This window comes from Oryx dammah, unplaced genomic scaffold (assembly GCF_014754425.2).
Source record: "Oryx dammah isolate SB20612 unplaced genomic scaffold, SCBI_Odam_1.1 HiC_scaffold_13, whole genome shotgun sequence".
NCBI classification, from domain to species: Eukaryota; Metazoa; Chordata; class Mammalia; order Artiodactyla; family Bovidae; genus Oryx; species Oryx dammah.
The window spans coordinates 63003622-63018917 of record NW_024070197.1 but is presented as its reverse complement, the minus strand read 5'-3'; the positions used below and the strand labels follow the sequence as shown (position 1 = coordinate 63018917).

The following is a 15296-nucleotide window of genomic DNA, read 5'->3' as shown; positions in this document are numbered from 1 at the left end:
AGATCAAGACTAAAATGAGATGCAATAAAATGTGCCATGCAAGTCAGACTTCTCAACCTACACATTGTGGCAAGTGAACCTGGAATTAACAGGTATTTTTCCCCTTTGATATCCATTTGCCAAATTTTTAAAATGCCTATTGTGTTAACATGTTAAAGATTAGGAAATTTAAACTGTAAACTTTATGGAAACAGGTGAAGAAGAAAACATTTTTGTTTCATATAAACACTGAATACATCTTTGGTATCATCAGAATAAAGCCTTAGGCTGCTTTACTAGCACTTCCCTCCAAACCCTGCATATGATCTAGAAACTTCCATCTTACCTCAAGTCCATGCCTTAAGACTCTCAGAGATGACCGTGGTCCCCTACCACAGGCCACATAGAGCTGGGGAGTGTCTTCATTGGCCAGATCAGCTATCTGCACAAAGAAAAGGGGGAGAAATGTCTTACTTGTGCTACTTTCCCCACACACAAACTTGACTATTCTCATGGGGACAAACCACTTTTTTAGTTTATTAGGCTTAAATATTACTACGGGCCCTGGGCACATGGAGTGAAAAAAAAGACCCAATGTCCCAAAAAGCAAGCAGTTTGAAGCAGCAAGTTTTACAAACCAAAAAAGCTTTTATCAGTTCTTTGTTTTGGTCACACAGCACGTGGGATCTTAGTTCCCTGAACAGGGATGGAACTTGTGCCCCCTGCAGTAGAAATGTACAGTCTTAACCACTTTAAGCCCAAGGATTTATGTAAAGCTTTTTAACCACCCAACTGCCTTCAGCTGCTTTACCCTTATACCCTGGCGAGTCCACAGACATGCTGCTGAACCTCTTTAGACTATGAGGTTAATTTGAATTAAAACTTTAAACTCATTCATATTCAAAAACAGTTGGTTAGCACTGCTCATTATGGAGTGACCAGAAAGATCCACACCTGGCAAAACAAAATGGGAGAGAGGCTGTCCAACTCATCAACCAATACAAGGTTTTTCAGTGGTCTTGGCTGAAAGAAGAACGTGTCTCCTTCTTCTAGAGGCATGGCAGATGAAAACTCAGGTTCCTCATCGTCATCTCCAAGATGTGCGATCTGATATAAGTAACTAGGGAGAAGCCAAGATCTCAGGTAAAATGTTTCCTCTGATGTACATTATAAATATAATTAACACTTCTGTATGTTATACATGAACCAAATGAGATTAACTGTGATAACCATTTCACGATGTATGTAAGTCAAATCACTATGCTGCACACCTTAAACTTATACGGTGCTGTATTTCAATTTTATCTCTGTAAAACTGGAAGAAAAAAACCCAATAAGCATTTAAAACGTACTTCTGAAGATGTTTGCCATCAACATAATGCTCATAAATCACTTTAATATTGAGTCAGCATCTACAGTTTGAGATCTCTGCTTACTGACTAGGGTTTTCTATGTCTTTAAGAACAGGGTACATACCCAAAAGAATTTAAAACAAAGACTAAAACAGATATTTGCACAACAGCGTCCAATACTGCATTACTCTCAACAGCCAAAAGGTGGAAAGAATCCAGGTGTCCGTTAACAGGTAAATAATACGTGGTATATACATATAGCGGGTTATTATTCATAGATAAGAATATAGAGCTGACACGTGAACTCTGAAACTATGCTACATGAAGTGAGCCAGACAGAAGGGTGAACGTGCGAGGGCACTCAGGTCCCCAGTGCTGAGGGACAGGGCCATGAGGAGAGACTCCTTAATGGGCGTACGGGTTCAGTCTGGAGTGATAAAAAAAAGTTTGGAAAAATAGTAGCAATGGTTATACAACACTGCAAATGTAATTAATGCCACCAAATTGAACATGTTAAAATGACAAATTTTGTTATACATATTTTACCACAAAAAGAAATAATGGGTGCTAAAAAATATGAATGTTTAAGACCTATTTATTGATAAATAAAAATATTATTCACTACTATATAAAAATACATAACTTACAAAACACTATACATTATCATTTTTATACAAAGATTTAAATATATATATATACACAGGTACACACACACACACAAAATGGTATCTTTGGGCAGAAGGATTACAAGAGACATTTTTGCTTATATGCACTTTCCTAACTTTTCTACAATGGAAGTTCCTTGTTAAGAAAACTTAAAAAATTAGAAATGGGTGAAAATACTTATAACAATAGGCTAAGTTGTAAAAAGTGAGACAAAACAGGTATAAACTGGGAAAAGGAATAATAAAGACAGTTGGAATAAGCTCCATGAGAATGAGTTAAGGACATAAAGAAAGGGAGAACAACTGTAGAAACGGCAAAACTGGAATAGAATCACAAAGTTTTAGACAGTATTTTCATTTTCCTCACACAGAAATAGCATTAGACAAGTCTTCTGCACGTGCTGGCAAAACCTGAAAGCAAGGCCATGGCAACTCATTTCATAAGCCATCTGGAGTCTTCAATACTGGTTTTAAATTCAAGGCCAGAGTAGAGTTCAGACTTATTGAACTCATTTGTCTATGCTGTTGCTGCTGTTAAGTCACTTCAGTTGTGTCCGACTCTGTGTGACCCCATAGACGGCAGCCCACCAGGCTCCCCCATCCCTGAGATTCTCCAGGCAAAAACACTGGAGTGGATTGCCATTTCCTTCTCCAATGCGTGAAAGTGAAGTCGCTCAGTCATGTCCGACTCTTCGCGACCCCATGGACTGCAGCCTACCAGGCTCCTCCATCCATGGCATTTTCCAGGCAAGAGTACTGGAGTGGGTTGCCATCACCTTCTCCCATTTGTCTATGAAAAGCCATCAAAGACTGTAACACAGGGATGAGGAAATCATTTCATCAGGGTTGTGTCTTGTTTGCTTAAAGAGATGACCCTCTATAAAGGTTGAGTTTTACAGGACAATGAACTGCAATAAGGAATTAGGGAACTAATTCAGACTAGTACCACAAAAAAGGAATACAAAAGTAATAAACAACTTGACTTTCAAATGAAAGCTGTAGAGGACAGCAAAATCGAGACTTTACACTCAAGTTGCTGGAATTGGCCCATAAGACATTAACAGAAATAGTAAGGACGGCAAAACCAAGACCTGGAAACTACCCAAATGTCCATCGTCAGATGAATGCATGAAGATGTGGTATATATACACAACAGAAAATTACTCAGCCATACAAAAGAACAAAATAAGGCTTCTGCAGCAACATGGATGCAACTGGAGATGATCATACTAAGTGAAGTCAAAAGGAGACAGACAAACGCCATGTGGTAGCATTTATGTGGAATCTTAAAACTATGGCACAAATGAACCATCTATGAAACAGGAAGGATAAACAACAAAGGTCCTAGCACAGAGAACAAAATTCAACATCCTGAGATAAACCATAATGGAAAGGAACATTAAAGAAAAGAGAAATAATAAGGTTGGAAAGATTGGTGACATGGCTGGGAAGCTGCTGTAGGTACTAATGAGTTTCAACTTCAGACTTGTGTAAGTGACACGTCTACGGAACATCTATTTAATACTAAGTAGTTCAGCAGGAATGCCCAACAAAAAGTTCAGATCACTTCTAAAGCTACTTTTTGCAGCTATCCACAGGTATTGATTTAAGCCACTAAAATAGAGAAAGTCATCAACAGAAAGAACATAAAAGGGAAGAGGATAAAACTTTTGTTCTGAAGGACATAAAACATTCTCAGGAAAAGCTACAAGGCCTTGAAACTACCTCTCTTTCACCAACTTTTATAGTAACCAGGGTGAAACGGGATAATAAAAGGACTACTCACTGGTTTCCAAATTCTGATGCTACGAAAAGGAAGCCTGTTTTAAGCACACACATGGCAGCAGCAACAGGCACAGTATCAAAATACTTGAGCCGGATCTCAGTAACCTGGAATGGAAAGAGAAAATTTCTAGTGTGCAGGCAAATGAAGCCACAACATGGAAGACAGTGCAGTATAATAAGACAATGTAATAAAACAAAGTGGCAAAAACAAATCCTGTCCTTCACATCCACACCACAAGTCAGCAAACTGCAACCCGCAGGCCAGCCATGCAGCTCACATACTCCCGATGGCTGCGTCTACGCCCAGCGGTAGAGCCAAGCAGTGGAAACGGACCACACGGCCCACAAAAGCGGAAAATGTTCACTGCCTGGCCTTAAACAGGAAAACAAAAACACAAAACTTGCCAACTCTTGAGCTAAACCAGTATCTAAGAAATTGCCCAGTGCTCAATGCTCCTCCAAGGGATAAAAGTGACAGATCTCGTATACTGCCAGTTTTCAGGCAACATAGAGAGCTTTCTCTTGTCATTCACTAGAAGCGGCATTACCCATTCTCACATTATGTGTAATGAGACCAAAAATCTGTTCACCAGGGGGAGAAAATTTACATTCATATTCCAGTTCCAAACTTTAAAAGCTTTAACACCTTAAGCAACTACTTTTTAAGGCATTCTGCCCCTGTTTTTTAAACTTGTAACTATCCTTTCTATCTCAGAGAGTAGCTGAAATGAACAAATGGCTTATAACACCACTCTGTAAACCTTAGATAACCATCAGTTTCCAAAATAAGGTTATTTAACTAAAATTAGGATGAAATTGTAGCAAGTTTTATTAAATTAGACTAATAACAGCTAACATACTTTTTCATTTTTTCTCCTTCCTCCATGGTCTACTTACCATATCTTCATCTGTCTCCAAAGTGATCTTAAAGATATCTCCCTGCTCAGTTTGAGCCAAAAAGAAGAACATTGATTTGGTCTTATGGGTGGCAGAGCAGACAAAAATCATTCCTCTTTCAGGGTCATCCAGGTCATTCTAGCAAAGTCAAATACACAATCAACATCTTAGAAATTAGGATTTCTTTTCTGGAATTCAGCACCTTACCAATAAGGATCAAACAGGCCACCAAATGTCGAGAGGCACCTGGAGTCTCTCCATGCAAGCTGTAACCCAGAGCAGCTTGCCAGCCACAGGATTATATAACACAATAAACAGAAACTCTTGTCTACTATAAATACATAATAAAGCTTAGGTTAAAAAAAAAAAAAAAGCCACAATTCCACTCTACAGCCTGATCAGATTAATAAGGCAAAAACTATCTCCAGAGAAAAATGTCAGAGAAGAGACATGAAATTTAAAGAATCATCATTTCAGGCTGTAAATAAGACTCTTACACGTTCACAGTACTATCCAAACCACCAACACCATCCCTCTTCTGTCTTTATCAACTTGCCTGAATCCCAAAAGGCATCCCCCTCAACTGGATTTTGTTTCTTTTTAAGTATTTCCAACATTTTGTATTTCTCTCAAAGGCAAAACATGTTTTATATTTCTTTGTAGTCCCAAAGTCAAGTACAGCACCTGGCAGTCAGGTGCTTAATAAATTTCTGATCAACTATACTTTATTACTTAACACCACTCCAAAAATTTAACTTGCTAATCTTACCAAATTTTCTAAAATTGATGGAATCTTACTCAAATACCATGTACTAAACTATGTCTTAAAAAGATTTAACCCCAGGACCTATAAATTAATATTAAAAAGAAAATTAATTTGGGGTGAAAGAGAGTTTGAGGAAGCAGAGATCAATGAAAATTCCCCATGTGCTGCTGATAGCTGAAGCTAGGTACACAGAACTTCATTATAATCATCCCTCAACATCTGCAAGGGATTAGTTTGAGCCTCGAGGCCCTAGATACCAAAACCCACGGATACCCAAATCTCTTAAAAATGGGGTAGCACAAGGAACTGTCGTAAAGTGTAATGATCCCTACAACTTATCTTCAAATGGTCTTGCCTAAAAAACACAGACACAAAACAAAGAAAAGGCCAATGCAGCAAAGCAGTACTAGTAAGTGAATCTAAGTGAAAAGTATATAGGAATTCACTGTTTGCTCCTTTTAGATTTTTTCTATGCTGGAATAGGGTGGGGTAGGGGAGAATGAAAGATAATTTACCTGCAATGAATACACCTGGATTCTTCAAACTAGAAACTTTCAGGAATTTCAAACAGATAATGTTCATAGGTTCTTCAAGAATGAAAACTGTATCTGCTTTTTTAAAAACCGAAGCACAACTGCTAGCTTTAGGTGCACAACCCAGAACTGTGCTGATTTTCAATTTCTTCTCAGATTTTGTTTTGTTGTGCTAAAATACTTACTGACTTTATTAAAAACACTTAACAAAAATTAAGTTCATTTCACAACATAAATATATTCTCTTATGGTAAACAAAGACCTACCCGTCTCCTGGGAATTGGACAGCGGATATCCGGTTGGTCACCAAAGTTCTTATAGGTAATGTAGTTTTCGGAGCAGATCAGCACTCCACTTGGACCATCTGATCCCCCTGGAACTGTCAAGAGAAAACAATAACCAGTAATGATTTGACATAACTATGAATTTAAGCTTCAATTCCTTCTCTCCTTCAGCACAGCTTAAAGGTGCCTGAAGGTGCTAAACATTCAACGTGTTTCTTTTCCCTGAGAGTTACACTAGACAAGGATGGAGCACCATTTGGGTGATCTCAGCCTGTCCAGATATCAGTAAGGATCTAAAAGTTTAGCTCCAAGCCCAGAACTCAGTTCTCAGTTTCGGACCTATAATCCAACTGCCTAATGGACACTCTTACATGGATATCCCATAGCAGGTTAAAAAGAATGCATTCACAAACCACTGCCAAGTTCCTTACCAAACCATCTCCTGGGTTCTCAACCGTAGAGAACACTGTCATCAACCAATCGACCAAACCATCCTTTCTGCAGCAAAAAGGATGCCATCCTTCAATTCTCTCCTCTCCCACATTGGTTCTACCTCCTCAGCAGTCCTCATGCTGCAAATCTCTTTTGGTTTAATGGAAATGCTTCCTGACCTTACTACCTTCCATTCATTACCAAAATGTAATCATGTGATCTTTCTAAAACACTCACCTTTACTAGGTCATTATTCTTCTGCTTCCTCCACCCCAGCTCTTCACCTCCAATGATCCAACCACAATGAGCTTTCAGTTTTCAATGAACCATGTTTTTTTTCCTGCATTTGGACTTTTGTGCATTCTGTTTCCTCTGCCCACAACAGAAACTCCTCCTCCACCTCCACGGCACCTAACTCCTAACCATTCCTTAGTCCTCGGCTAAGAGCACTTCTGAAAGCTTTCTCTAATGCGCTGCCTTCCTTTTCTGGTTAGGAACCCCTCCTCCATGCTGTCACGGCATGTGGCACACTCTGGTAATTTCTGTGTTACTAGTATGTATTCACCATTATACTCAATTTTGTATATAAGGAGACACCACAACAAATTTTTCACCATGCAGTCCCAGGGGCCAGCAGATTGACTTTGCACATAGTGATCATAGAGGTTCAGTAAACATTTGTTTAATGAATGAAACCCTTGTAAATGAGAAGTATCATAATACATTATAACAAGTAATATAATCTATTTTTTAAATGCTTCTGCTTAATACATAGTCTCTTCCTAAGATTTAACACTCAAAGACAACTGCTATTTTATATTTTTCTTCTCCAAAATCCTACCCAACAACAGACATACTTCATTTTAGACATCAAATGCAAATGACTCAAAACAGAAAGGACTGGATCACCATCTTAGATGAGCCTGATACAATTTAGATACCACAAATATAGTTGTCCTTTAGTCTTTTAATATAATAAATTAAACTAATATTGATTCTTCATGGTGAACCTCTTTGAGCTCCTACAAAAATCATACTTTGCTATGATGCATATAAAACACTGTTGAATCTGATTTGCTGAAATTTAAGATTTCTGCATCTACCATCAAAGGATAACTAGGCTGTAAATATTTCTTATTACTGTCCTTCCCCAGTTTTGGCATGAAGTTATATTAAGCTCTTAAAGTGGTACATAAGTTTTTATTCTTTTTCTGATCTCTCAAGAAATTTAAGGTCCCTAAAAATTCTGAACCTTAAATCTTCTGAGGAAAAGAAATTTTTGATGATTGCCTCAATTTTTTAAACAAATGTTGGTCTATTCAGGTTCTTAATTTCATCTTCTATCAATTTTGGTGACAGTTTTCAAAAATATTTCTATTTCATCTAGGCTTTCAAACTGAAGGACAGTTTTATCTTGTTTCATCCATAACATCTGTGTTTTCATAGAGCCAGATTTTGATTTTTGTAATGAGAGTGAAAGACTAACTACAATCAAAACACCAGAGCAACCAACTGAAATCAATATTCCAAGCTGACTGCTCTTTTCTTCTCTACCCCATTAGAGCGTAAGAGTTAACCACCACATGCATTTCTAACGTCCCCAAAACACAGACAAGGCACTCAGGTTTACTAGGAATAGATTATAGTTTCCAAATCCTATTAAGTAAACACTCCTAAGTTTGGGCATAAAATGGACCAAGTAAAATGGTACAAAGCGGATCGAAGAAAAAAGTACCTGTAATTAGGAAGTTTCCATGTTCCTCCAAAGGCTCACTGTATTTTCGGACTACGTGATTTAAACCAAGGTCTAATTCATAGAAAGTAAGCGTCTGCTGGGTATTAGCTGCTGCTTCCCCGGTTGGATCATTGTCTGCTTCCTAGGTAACAGTGGCACAAAGACTAATCAGTACCATAAAATCAAACTTTCAAAGCTGGAAAGCAAAAGAGTGGATACATGTATATGTATAACTGATTCACTTTGCTGTACACCTGAAACTAATACAACATTGTAAATCAACTATACTCCAGTAAAACTTATTTAAATAAATGAATAAACAAAGCTGAAAAGGTCATCAAGATTCTTCCATTTCACAAACCAGGAAATAGTGGTCCACAGATGCCAAATGCTTTGCCAAAATTCACACTAAAAAATGGCAGAACAGGAGCAAAAACCCAAGTTTTCTACTTCTGGGACCAGAAAACACGGCCTTCCTCTCAAGGCAAAGAATGGCATGTCCCATCTTTCACTATCTCCCAATGAAAAAATATCCAAAACACCACTTCACCTCTTTTTTTCAGGGCGTTTCCCCAATAAATCCCTGTTTACACAGGGGGACTGTTCCAACCAGAGCCAAGGCGCTATCATGTGGTCAGGTAAATGCTGAGATGCCCCCAAGTGTTTCAGAAAGGCATGTGGAGTACAACAGTAATAAAAAAATTGTGACCAAGTAAGATATACCTCATAATCCATTTCCAGACAAGCAAACATTGGATTTTCAAATCCCACATCTACTCCAACTACGTGATACACTAAAGTGTTTGCTTTGTGAGCCTCCAGTGGAGATGAAATGGTAAGTCGGGCTGCAGCATCTCTGTTCAAGATATACACCAATTTCTGTTTCTCAATGGCACCTGTGGATGGAGACAAAGATAAAAAAAACTCCAGATAATGAAAAGACAGGCTACAGAACAGCTAGATTTACATCACAATTATTTTCTAAATGATAGCCAGTACTAAACTCTACAAGTGCATTAACTTAAGATTTTGCTAACACTAAAACAGACAGGAGCAAAATTTTACCCTTCTTGTTCTAACAGAGATTTTCTTTAAATTTAGCAGTGCTGTCTTAATTACGGCATTCAAGATCTTCGCTGTAGTAAGAAGGCCCTCTTTAGTTGTGGCATGTATTCGCTTAGTTGTGACATATGGGATCTACTTCCCTGACCAGGGATTGAACTCAAGTCTGCACTGGGAGCTCAGAGGCTTAGCCACTGGACTACCAGTAAAGTCCCCATAATAGGGATCTTAGTTAGTTAGTTCAGTCGCTCAGTCGTGTCCGACTTTTTGCAACCCCATGAATCGCAGCACACCAGTTCTCCCTAATATCCCACTAACTTCCCAAAAATTTTTATGACAAACTAAACAAAAATTCATTAAAATTGCCAGCTTTGTTCTCTGAATTAGATCTAATAATCTTGCGACTGGTCACAGAAGGTTGCCCTCTGGAAGCCTGATCAGATATGCAGAGCTTTCTTCAAGAGAGCTATCAGAGAAGAGACATGAATGTGAATCGTCACTTCAGGCTGATGGAAGCAACCACACTCTATGCCTAATAATGTGAAAACTTTCAGCACAGCCTTTTTGGTACAGGTAAAGAAACCAAAAAGGACCCAATTTCCAACTAGATAAGAAGTAGAAAAGGCGTGTTACAACTTTCCCCATTGTTTTAAAGGAGAAAGCAACTTAACACCCAAAATGATACAAATTTTATTCAGGTGAGTGATTTCTTGGTACGATACCAAGATCACAGCATTGCTATTCTGAACTGAGCTTCTTTAAGAATCAAAAAGCCAACAGAGTAAGTCACGCACTAATCATAACAGCTCGCCCTTTGGGATCCACAGCTAAGAACTGGCCAGGAACAATGCGGCGGCATCCACTCTTGCCAAAGGTTTCTTGGTGAATCTTCTCAAACATATTCTTAGATGGCTGGTATTCCAGGATAACAATCCGACCTGAGTCACTGCCAACCACAATGTAGTCTTTCGTGCCACCTGTCAACCTAAAGGCCATGAGCGACCTGATGACACCAAATACTTCCACAGTTAGTAGAGTGTGCACTTTGCCAGTGTTGGGATCAGGGCGAAGCAGCTCCAAGATTTTTCCTCGGGAAACAACAATTTCCTGTTGTTTGGTTCCTGAAAAACACAAAATAAAGATCATGAACAATAACAACTAGTCCAAAAAGTAACCTTCATGGATCAAAATGCTACTATGCATAAATACAACTAAATGAGTTGGAGGCTTAGTATTTTAAAATAATTTATTCTACTTTAAAAGGTCCTTTTCCTAGAATTTAAAACATTTAACAAAAGTGCTATCAAAGAAAAGCTTTTCATAAATGATCATGCAAGCTTTTTTAAAAACTTCTTTTAATTTTTCTAAGATTTGCCATCAATAAGCATAATTGGGAGTTGTCTACAAATGATATTAACGTATAACATTTAGCTTTGTAAAATTTAAAATTTCCAAAGGCTCTTTCTAGTCCATTTTAAAGACTACTGTTCTAAAAAATCATATTAACTTTTTGTGCAGTTAGATGTAGTGTCCCAAAGAATTTTCAAAATTGCTATCTAATATATGCTGTTTATTTCTAAAAAGCTCACTTGCTTTCAAAATTGCAATCAACACCTCCAAATGCATAAACAGCCAACGTGAACCCAACTCTCCCTGCTACTCATATCCACCCTGATGAGTTGTCATCACCTTCAAATGTTGAGAATAACCAATTTCCTCCTTTCTCACACTCTCTGATCTCAAGTAACCTGCTATCAATGTTACTGTCATTTTCTCTGCTACCCAGGATGCAAACTCACATTCGTCTATCTATCCTCACCGCCCCAGCACAGGTCTTCACTATCTAAGGCCTAAATGGCCTCCTACCCTACCTGATATACCACGCCTACCTATCCCAATCCATCCTCATTTGCTCAATGCCCAATCACTTATCAAGACACCTTACTTTCTAAAAGTTCTTTGGAAATGAGATAAGATCAATTACTTTAGAAACTGTAAAGCATTACATAAGTTACAATGTTCTCTAACAATTAAATTTTTTTCATAATTTGTTTTTTACAAAAAGGCTTGATGTTGAAAAACCAATCTGAAGCATAAAACTATTAATATTTAAAATGTGAAGAATTCCCTAGAAGTCCAGTGGTTAGGACTCCTCACATCCACTGCAGGGGGCACAGGTTCAATTCCTGGTCTGGGAACTAAGACTCAGCAAGCGAAGAGGTGCAGTCAAAAAAAAAAAAAACCCCACGCAAAACTTTAGAGGAACTTACCAGAGAAATTGCCATGAATGGCAAAGCTGATGCCAGTGGCTCGCTGCAAGGTCAAGTTGTACAGGAACATGGCAGCAGTACCAGTGAGGCGCCCACAGCTCCACAATTCAGACCTTGGTTACACCAAGTCAAAGCAAGCTAAGAGCACATAAAAGCAGGAAATATCAGCTGTGAAACTGTTAACAGATATTTATGTTAGGCAACATCCAGTGAAGACAGCAGAACCAGTAGAGTAAGGCTCACTGAGTAACAACATACTTAGAGCAATTAAGAGTGCTTTCTACATGCAGGCACTGTGCTACTATACACTTTGCTTCTAATCTCACAAGAAATATATAAAGTACATGATATTACACTAATTTTACAAGTAAGAAAATTAGGCTAAGAAAATAAACTGCTTGAGGTCACATGTAGTAAAAAAACATTAGGGAGCTGTACTCTGTACCATTAATGCAACAATGTTTATTTAACTTTACTGTCATGGAAACAAACTAGGTCTACATTTACTTCTATTTGAATAACTTCTACTTTCACATGGTTCAGAATTCAAAAGCACAGCAAAAAGCTCACTCCATTCCCTAGCTATTCAGTTTTCCTTCTTGGAGGAATCAATTTCACCAAGTTATATCGTGTCTTTCCAGATATTTTCTGTATGCACAAGAAGAAACATATTAATACTGTATACTATGCCTTCATTTTTAACTAAAGATCATTGTATACTCACATTATAGCGCAAATGATTTTGTTTTTAATCATTTTACCTATCTTGGACATAGCGACAAAAGACTTTCTCGTTTTTGGTTTTTTGGTTTTTTTTACAGCTATGTATTAATACAAGGATACGTATTCCATCGAATGGGTATATAAGTATTCACTTAGCTAAAACCCTACTGATGATAATTCATTCAGGTTCTTCCTGACCTCTTGCTAATATGAATACTGCTGCAAAGAAAAATCTTCATATATAAGTCATTCATATGTGCATGACTGTATTTCTAAGATTAATTCCTAGAAGTGCAATTGCTGGACTGAGAGATTTACACATTTGCAACTTTGATACATATTGACAAACTGCCTTTCAAAGAAACTCTGCCAATTTACATCCCCAGCAACGTGAGTTCCTAATTTCTACAACCAGACTTTTGCTGATCTAATAGATAAAAGTACTCACCTACATCTCTTATAGAGCTCTATATTTACATTACTAGAAACTTAAACCAGTTGCTAAGTCGTGTCCCACTCTGGGACCCCATGGACTGCAGCACACCAGGCCTCCCTGTCCTTCTCTATCTTCTGGAGTTTGCTCAAACTCATGTCCTTTGAGTTGGTAATGCCAATTTTTAAATTTAAACCTACTGACCACCAAAAAACTAAAAACTGAACTGTCACTTTAGGAGGACGCCTCTCCAAAGGAATACACAATCACAGAAAAGGATTCTTCTCATCAGACAGAACTCAAAACTGCAAACTGATGTACCTCTACCATAAAAGAATTACCAAAAACTACATCTATACACACCTACTGCTAGAAAATAAACTGACTTATTTTTCCTCACTCAGAGACAAAAGCAAGGATCTCGAGAAATTCAAAGTGATCACTGTGTAATTAACACATGAGTCTGGTTTTGTTAAATGAGAAAAGAGGATTATGAATAAACATCCTCACAAATAATAACCATTTCTGGGCTGTGCAAGAGCAAGGGCTCTTGTCTCTCTGGGCTACCAAAGAGAGGAAAAAACACTCCAGTCTAGAAACAGGTCCAGAGAGATACACATTTTCCTACTTGAAACCAAGGAACATCTTTATTGTCCTAGGATCGTAGGGAAAAAAGGAAAAGGCCTGAGGTGGAATAACAGAGTTGAAAAATGACCTACAAAAAGAAAAACAGAGGAAAAAAACTATAGACACAAAGACATAGATACACACGAAGGCCTTAGACACTGAGAAAGTTCCAAGGAAAGTTGTGCTCAGCTAAAGGTCTGGGTGGAAAATAGAGAACGTGTTGCAATTGCTATCAATCAAAACGTAGTAAATGTATTACCATATGTAAAATAGACAGCCAATGGGGAATTTGCTGTATGGCTCAGGAAACTCAAACAGGGGCTCTGTATCAACCTAAAGGGGTGGGATGGGGAGGGAGGTTCAAAAGGAGGGGACATGTGTACACCTATGGCTGATTCATGCTGAGGTTTGACAGAAAACAGCAATATTCTCTTGAGCAATTATCCTTCAATAAAAAGTAAGTTTAAAAAAAAGGAAATGTGATTCTCAGATACAACTTCTTCTCTTGCATCTTGCTGTGGTTCAAATAATTTCAAAATTCCCGTTATCAACAACAGAATTCACAATGAAACCCCTATCATGTTGTCAATATGATCCATGTGGTAGGATTGACTGACTTAATTTAAAATATGAAATTTTTTCGAAAACAAACAGAGGAGACCAGGGGCCATTTCTGAAACCTGGAAAAGCTCCCCGCAGGCTACCTTTCATTCTTCAGAGCTCACTGAGGAACTCGGCCTGTTTTCTAGTTGCTTTACAACTAATGCCCCCCCCATGGCTATCTTTAGAAATCACGATCCCCAACGATTGTTATCTTGGGTAATGGGGGAAGTTCAGCCAAAATAATATACGAGGAGCCTCTAACGGCCTAACCCTGGTATATTTTTATTTCCCATACTAGACTGATACACGGGAATGCTGTCTGTAAACACGGGGAGACGAGCCTGTGATTGCTCCCTCCACCCCTTTTCCATGGGCCGAAAGAACATCACTGCATGAGATCACGGAAAGAAACAAGCCGCCCAAGTGCCAAAGCATAAACACGACACAGTCTTGAATTCAAAGGCTGTTTCCATTATTTACACTTTTAACGCCCAAGACCTTTCCATTCCGTACTTACTTTCGCAAGGGGGAGACGTCCCTCCTGCCATTCTCACACCTTCTCCAGTGCCTAAAAGGTACGGTTTCTAGAAAGCTAGTTTTGAGCCAGGCCTAGTTTCCACACTGTGAGCGCAAGCGGGAGGCGATTCCCTAAAGCCGACCCGAGCATTCCCCCTCCGCCACCTCCTCGTCGTTTGCCCTTACCTCTCGGGCCTAAGCTACCTCGGAAACCCCTACCAAAGGCTCGGCCCAGCTCCCTACCTAGCAGCTCTCCCTCTCCCCGAATTCGAGGAGGTCAGGAAGCTGCTTCCTTACCCTGTAGCAGGGAGGATGGCGTAGATATCCAACAGATCCTCAGTTTCCTTGAAGGCCTAAGCTACAGACAACGCCAACGCGCCAGCGTCCGCCATTACTTCCGAAGATTGGGACCTTCCGGTTGGCGCGCGACGGATAAAGGTCCCCACGGGCGCCTGAAGAATGTATATATAATTTTTTTTTAACTGCTTCTGTCTTGCTTCCACATCGCATTGAAAATTATTTAAATATTCTTTATGGCCGTTATTTTTTCCAGGAGAATATGGAATGAATTGGCTTTCTAAAGTAGACAGTTAAAAAAACAATCTACAAATTCGTTAGGCACTTCCGTGGACAG

The 15296-nt window shown here is 38.7% G+C and overlaps 1 protein-coding gene and 2 non-coding genes across 3 annotated transcripts in view; all 3 read right to left on the bottom strand.

Annotated features, from left to right (window-relative positions):
• SF3B3 (splicing factor 3b subunit 3) overlaps positions 1–15261 on the bottom strand; it is a 39187-nt gene extending 23926 nt beyond the window's left edge. The window contains exons 1-10 of the mRNA XM_040253522.1: positions 14960–15261; positions 11761–11898; positions 10285–10611; positions 9152–9324; positions 8429–8570; positions 6244–6356; positions 4679–4816; positions 3783–3886; positions 934–1099; positions 326–421 (exon numbers count right to left, since the gene is read on the bottom strand). Of these exons, the coding sequence (XP_040109456.1) occupies positions 326–421; positions 934–1099; positions 3783–3886; positions 4679–4816; positions 6244–6356; positions 8429–8570; positions 9152–9324; positions 10285–10611; positions 11761–11830 (1329 nt within the window). The 5' untranslated portion in view covers positions 11831–11898; positions 14960–15261. The remainder of the gene's footprint in view (positions 1–325; positions 422–933; positions 1100–3782; positions 3887–4678; positions 4817–6243; positions 6357–8428; positions 8571–9151; positions 9325–10284; positions 10612–11760; positions 11899–14959) is intronic.
• On the bottom strand, positions 5069–5159 carry LOC120873360. The gene has a single exon (XR_005723437.1). It is a non-coding gene; the product is annotated as a small nucleolar RNA SNORD111 (small nucleolar RNA).
• On the bottom strand, positions 9920–9999 carry LOC120873361. The gene has a single exon (XR_005723438.1). It is a non-coding gene; the product is annotated as a small nucleolar RNA SNORD111 (small nucleolar RNA).
• Positions 15262–15296: the final 35 nt, after the last annotated feature.